The sequence below is a fragment of the Leopardus geoffroyi genome, chromosome A1, assembly GCF_018350155.1.
Source record: "Leopardus geoffroyi isolate Oge1 chromosome A1, O.geoffroyi_Oge1_pat1.0, whole genome shotgun sequence".
NCBI lineage: Eukaryota > Metazoa > Chordata > Mammalia > Carnivora > Felidae > Leopardus > Leopardus geoffroyi.
In genome coordinates, this window is record NC_059326.1 from 51,117,001 (window position 1) to 51,123,858 (window position 6,858).

Here is a 6,858-nt window from a genome sequence, read left to right on the forward strand (position 1 = left end):
AACAATTTGCATATGCTGCTAAGACTGAGATCAATGCAAACGTGAAGGACTTTTCCTCCACATCGAGTACCAAACCACCTTCACAATAGGCATTCTTGACAATAAACTCTGGAGAAAGAGCCTGGTAGCTCCTGGCCGAACTGGCCAATTCCACAGTGAGAAGTTCTTCTGATGGCATAATGCTCATCACCAGCCCTACACCAACTTGGGAAGCATTCCCAGTACTCAGAGAACCCCTTAAATGAGATCAGACCAGTGTTCAAGCCAATCCATACCCAGAAGCCAAAAGGAATAATTAAAGGAGTGAATGTTTTATTCTTTAGTGTTTAATAGAATACATAACAAGTCACATAATCAATGATTCATTACTTCACACACAGGGAGGAAAACAGTTATTGAGTATGTCTATTATACAACTGGTTGTGAACAGGGAGAACAAGAATCTCTGGGGTGTTTAGACAGTTGAAGAAACTCTCACTTAAAAAGTTTGGGCATATCTGAAATGTCTTTTTTAAAACAGAGAGGGATTTTTTTTTTTTTTTTTTGGCTTTCTGTTTCATTAGAAAAGTTTGATAATTGTTATGATTTTTTTTTCCCTTTCTCCTTCTATTTTGAGAAAATGGCTCAATGGTATATATCACTTAGCATATAATGTTTTCAACAAGTGCATAATCCCAGAGAGCTCTGTGGGAATCTTATACTGTTCAGCAGATACAAGTTTTTCATGTGTGGAAAAATTTAGTAACATACAATTTATGTCTTCACAATTAACATCCACAATGGACATCTTAAACTTTTGTCATTAAATGTCACGAATGATGTTTGAGTGGTCATAAATGAATTGTCATCCTTTGTATTCAATAGTAATAGCAAAATTCACCTGCCTACAGTCACAAAGACAGTTGTATAACAGTTTACAATTAATGTTCACATACTTCAAAACACATTTAAAATACAAAAAAAAATTGTGGGGAAAAAAACCCCCACAAAATGTATAAGGTGACACGAATTCTTGGTCAGCTATTTATCTTTCTACCACACAAGATTATAGTCTAATGTAGATGTTCTGCTTGGATTTTTTTCCATCTAAGTTTCAAGGGCCCCAGTAGAGATTCTAAATCTTCAAACATCAATACTTTTAGATTTTTGTTATCCAAAATTATAAAAAGAAAAGTTAATTTCAATATAACTTGTTTCTGGCTCTAAGAAACCCAATTTCAGGTACTATAGCCACTGAATACACAAGAGTATTTTATTCATTCTCAAGAGACAGACTTAAGTCATCTAAGAAAACTAATTCAGTTTTTAAATGGGTTATAGTAAGGAAAAAACAAACAAAAAAAATGCCAAAGGATTTACTCTGCTAGGTTTACAATAAAAAATATTCAGTTTATTATTTTAGAAATTTAAGTTAATTGAGTACTTATGATTGAGACTATAAAAGAAATTCTTACAGAATTCAACCCCTCCAGTCAATGCTTTTCTAAATACTTGCACTATACTTTAGCATGTTTCATGTGGAGTACAAAAATGTTTTGAATATTAGATTAGAACTTACCATAATTTAAAAAGTAAAAAATTATCAAAGCTTCACCTTACATGGCTTCAATGTAATAACATTCCATGGAAAATTCCAATAAAAATTGGAATATGTTATGAGCATTGCCAGTCGCCCATTTTGTCTGAGAATTCAGATTATACGTTTCCTCAGAGAAGCAACAGGCCCCATGTATGGATCTGGTTTGAAAGAGAAGACAGTTTTGGCTAGTATTACAAATTATCACTTTTCTATCAATGCAAAAAAAAAAAAAAGAAGAAGAAGAAGAAACACAAAAATAAAAACAATAACGAAAAGGAAAAAAATTTCTAGGTCTCACATCTTCAAGGAATATTTTCCACAACCTACAGTTTGAAAAATTGGACTGAATATGGTCTGAATATGGTTCATGGTCTACATGTATTAAAAATAGACAACTTCTTAAACATCTGGTGCAAAAGCATTGAACGTGGTACCTGTTTTTTTTTTTTTAACTACCACTGTCAACAATTCTTTTTTTAATTAAATTTGTTGCTAAATCTCATGTCACTCACTTGTGAACCAAATGGTAATTAAAGCTATGACATATGTAAATGCATGCTACACTGAGGCAGGTTAATGAAGTCATCATTATCTAAATAATTTATGACATTCTCTCAGGTTATGTGAATGGTGTCTTTGGAGGGCTTACTCGAATGGACCCTCAATATCCCATCCAAGCTTAGAGGTAACAACCAAAACTCCAGTCCACTTTGTAGACCACTAAGGGTCCTTCAGTGGCCCACAGGACATGGAGAAGAAGGAAACCAAAAATGCCCATGAGAAGTCATCTTGCCACAGTTATTATGACCTACCCAGTGTAGAAGGATTTCCTACCCAGCCTTTACTTTGGGCTAAAAGTAGAATATTGTCATTTTTCAACTGCCAACTTTAGAGGGCATAGTCATCCCTAGAAAAAGAAGTCAGTTTATGGTGTCTAACCATTTAGAATTCCCAGTCTTTCAAACAATGAAAAGGGCAAGGTGAGCATCGCAGGGCAGCCAGAGTGTGTGGGGAAAGTAAGATTTGTATGTGCAAAAAGTGAAGTCGTTCAACTCAAAGTTTTATCAGATACAATTCATAAGACTTAAGGGGCACAAACAAAACTTTAGTACTTTCCTGTGACTCCCGGAGTTGTGCAGATTTAACAAGGAAAATCAGACTGTTAGAGTCTTGCCATCTGTCAGTGGTTTTGATCTGTCCTAAGATGTCCTCAGTTACGTGTTTTTTGTTGTACAATCTAAGAGAACACCATATAGGGTGGAGAAATCTCTGTGACACTCTTTTGTCCAGAAAGCGACCTTACTAAATCATTTCAGGATGTGAACAGATAAGTTCTGTTGCATTACCAATCTGAGAACACACCCAACATTTAAGCAAACACAACTTCCTGGATTTCTGCTTCCATTTCCCTTACAATTTATGAGATTTGTAAATAAAACTAACTTTACCTTTCTAAAATTGTAACACCAATGTAAAGACCTCAAATCTTTCTCTTTACCAGTTAAAAAAAAGAATTTGTGGGTTAAAAATACAGGTACCTTGATTTTAAGAGGACAGTTAACATACTATTGGTACATAACTAATATCCAAGCAAAAACAGTATGGAGTAAACTCAGTTTTATAAGTATTTTTTCCTGGACCCAATGTCCCCATAGATAAGAATATAAGAAATTCATTAAAGCATGTTGCTTTAGTATATACACCATCTGATGCACATTACTGGGGGTAAATATAGGAAATTTTTTAGCATTAGTAAATGAATTAAAAAACTAAATGATTCGTGTAAAATGTTTATATATGGTATATAAAGATTGGATCACATGAGTCTAAGAAAAAAACTGTTCCAATTCTTAATATCTATTATGGACGTAGTAAGATACAGTACAAGATTCATTATTAAAAAGAAGAAAAAATAGCACTAATTTGAACACTGAAAACGACTCTTACAAAATCTTTAAAAAAACACTTTAGAGAAAACTGCTAAAACAAATGAAAAGGAAAAGGCTTCTCCGTCATCACAGAATATCCAAAGGAGCCTCACAGCATGAAAGACAAGGATTCACTTCCCTTCACCTATGGTGTAGACAGGATAAGTAGTGGGAACTTATTCCTCATTAGAGTAAAGGTATAAGGCAACCGGGTCTCCTTCTGTTTCTCTTGCATTTACCTAAAGCACTATTTTATTGCTCAACCCACTTGTGATTACTTTTTTGCCTCCGTTTAAAAACATTTCATTGTATAGCTATCTACAGATGGGCAGCCCTTGGTGCTTCTTTTTCTCTGCAGCTGGCACTCAAAAAGATTCCACCTTAATATCAAACAATCTGTAGGTGAGAAGTGGCATTTTCAGGTTCTCGGTTTGCCCAGGAGTCATCACTGGCTAGGCTTGAAGAAAATAAGAATTTTTAAGAAGAGATCTTAAGTTTAAGTAACCAAAATCAAACTTAGTTTGCTCATTAATAGATTTTAAAATCAAGATTTATAGCCAACAAGAAAATAAAGTTCAAAAAAACCTAAACTAAAGTTCAAAAACTACTGGGTAACTCTTTGGTTAGGTTATATAAGTATCAATAACTTCTAAGTTTAGGACTCAAAACAGTTCAATAAACTGCCAGATAAGAGTAGATCTGTTATTAATCTTTACAAAATGCTTTGCACGTTTTTGTGTACTACTTCTTAAATGTACGTGTACTCAAACGGATGGCACAAACTTCCAACTTTCAAATAATAAGTGAGTGTGTCTGCTCCTCCCTTCCCACCCCTTCACCCCTCCTTCCTCCCTCCCCATCCCTCCCCCCAAGTCTTAAGAGCTAAGGTCCTACTGCCATTCACTGCAAGAATACGGGCTCTCCTAATACCCACGGCGTGCATTACTACCCAGCTCCGTTTACAGTCACTGCCAGGTGACTTCGCACAGTGCTCGGCGACCTGGGCTGTCTCGCCCTTGTCAGCGTCAACACGCTTTCTCCCTCTTGCCAATAACGGCGGCCATGTCAACCGGTGGAACTGAGGGCTTCCGGCGGTGAGCCAAGGAGAAAGGATGCCTCCTCAGGCAGGAGGGTAACTTTCTACAAGTTTAAGCCACAGGCTTTCATTGTGCACGGAAAAGATACAGTCCTTCATTGTGCCAGCACTAGATTCTTTTCCTACGTCACACAGAACTTCTCAAAACTTTATTCATTTGTTGTCACTGAACCGCCTCCAAGGGATCCTCATTCCAGGTCCGGAGTCTTCCATCCAGCCCTCTAAAACTCTACCTTTAAAGAAGGTCTAAAAGGCTATACATAATGACCTTTTAAAGCACTAACTAGTCCCAATGTTATCAATCTGATCTCTTAAACCGCGAATGGGTCAAAGGGGCTTGGGACTTCAAGGAATCTTCTACACACTGGACAGAGTCCAATCAGGTTCTGAACAATTCGATCATCACCAGGTACTTGGTGACTTTGTGGCCACACTGTCCCACTAGTTGCAGACTGAAGGACAATCCAGGGGAGGGGTGGTTTGAGTCAGGGGGCAGAGGAAGCACTGGAGGGGGTACACCTGGGCTCTCTCTCGGTTAGCGGGGTCCAAAAAAGACGAAGAAGCCGAGAGGATTTGCGGCTGCAGGTTCTCAAGTAGGGGGTGAGTCGGTCTGGCCCAGCTACTAAAGGTGGGAGACAGGGGAACGGGAGGGCGTGGGGGTAGGAGGGGAGATCGAGAATCCTCTCCTCGGCAGGAAGGAGGGGGGAATGGGCGCGCTGAAGTCGCGAGGGGATCTGGGGAGCTCACTCCCTGCAGAAGACGTACTCCGTGTAGCTGGTCCAGATCTTGTCCTCGCTCTGGTCGGTGCTGCTGGCGAAGGCGCAGGTGCCCGTGGAACTGCACGCCACCATGTGGAAGCCCGACTCGGACAGCTTGTCGAAGGCCTGCTCTAGGAAGTTGAACTTGAGGTAATAGCGCGAGGTGTAGCGCTCGGGAGGACGGTCCGGGTCCCGGCTCTCGTTCAGGGTGTCGCCGAACACCTCCTTGGCCAGCGACGTCTTGCCGCACACGGTGATGCGTGCCACTCGCCGGAACTTGGCGTCCGCCTGCGCATCGCGCCCGATAGTGTAGGAGCCGCGGTAGCCGATGGTGATGTAGCCGGAGCGCCGGCTGCCGTCCAACGACTGGGACGGCGTGAGCAGCGGGCCCGCCGCACCCCCGGACGGACTGCGGCTAGCCAGCTCCAGAGTGGGCGACGGCGCCCCGGCCGATGAGCCCTCCTGCTGCTCAGGCTCCGCGTAGCCGAGCGGCAGCAGCTCGTCGCCCAGCGAGCCCTCCTTCTGCACCCCGCGCCGCGAGTGCGGCGGCGGCGGCCCGGGGCCAGGCTGCTGAGGCGCCCCGAGGCGGCGCACGAGCTCGGGCAGCTCGAAGTACTCGGCCTCGCGCTGCAGCCGGCTGCGCTCGGGGAAGTAGTCGGGCAGCACTAGCTGCAAGTCCCGCAGGTAATCCAGGATGTAGCGGAAGAGGAAGCCGTCTCGGTCCAGAAAGAAGCGGCCTTTGCTGTCCCGGGCCAGCTCCTGCGGCTGCTGCTGCGTGAACATGCGCCAGAGCAGCGAGTCGGGCACCGACACCACGGTGCAGCGCCGGGTCACATACACCTGGCCCCCCACGTTCAGCTCCACGATATCGGGGAAGAGCGGCGGCTCCGCCGAGGACGACGAGGAGCCGCTGCCACCCCCGCCGCCGCCCCCGTTGGGTAATCCACGTGTGCTGTCCGCCAGAGCCATGGCGAAGAGGTGACTGGTCTGGGGTTGTGGCAGGGAGCGGGGCCGCGCGCAGAAGCTGCAATCGCCTTTCCCGGACGCTGGTTCAGCCCTGCGCCCCAGACGCCGCCGCCGCCGCCGTGAACCGCACGGAGCCGAGCGGTGCAAGCGCGCTGCTCTGCGCCCCCGAGAGCCGCGGTGCGTTCCACCCGCCTCACCCGCGCGCTCCAGGCGAGTGCCGGGTCTCGGCCGGCGCGCGGCTTAAGTAGAGCCGCCCGCTCAGGCGCCGCGGCGCGCAGGAGGCGTGGGCGGCAGCGGAGCGGCGGAGCCTTGCTCCCCGGGCGGGAGAGGGTGGAGGGGGACGGCGGAGTGGGGAACCGATTTGCATCCTAAACGCTGACGCCGCGCCCGGCTGCTGGCTCCACCCCGGCTCGCGCGCGTCGGGGACTACCCGACTACACCCCTCGCCCCCCTTCCACCTCGCCAGGCGCGCGCTCGAACCCCGCCCGGCTCCCGCCCAACTTTCTTCCCCCTCCAAAGCGGACAGAGCCG

At 45.1% G+C, this 6,858-nt stretch overlaps 1 protein-coding gene across 1 annotated transcript; it reads right to left on the minus strand.

Moving 5' to 3' along the window:
- Positions 1–295: 295 nt before the first annotated feature.
- Positions 296–6,611, minus strand: KCTD12 (potassium channel tetramerization domain containing 12). The gene has a single exon (XM_045479933.1). It carries the CDS (start codon positions 6,328–6,330, stop codon positions 5,347–5,349), a length of 984 nt encoding a protein of 327 aa, XP_045335889.1. The 5' UTR covers positions 6,331–6,611; the 3' UTR covers positions 296–5,346.
- Between the last annotated feature and the right edge of the window lie 247 nt (positions 6,612–6,858).

Excerpts from the sequence above, each read along its gene's own strand:
- KCTD12 (XM_045479933.1), bottom strand. The coding sequence starts at position 6,330 with ATGGCTCTGGCGGACAGCACACGTGGATTACCCAACGGGGGCGGCGGC.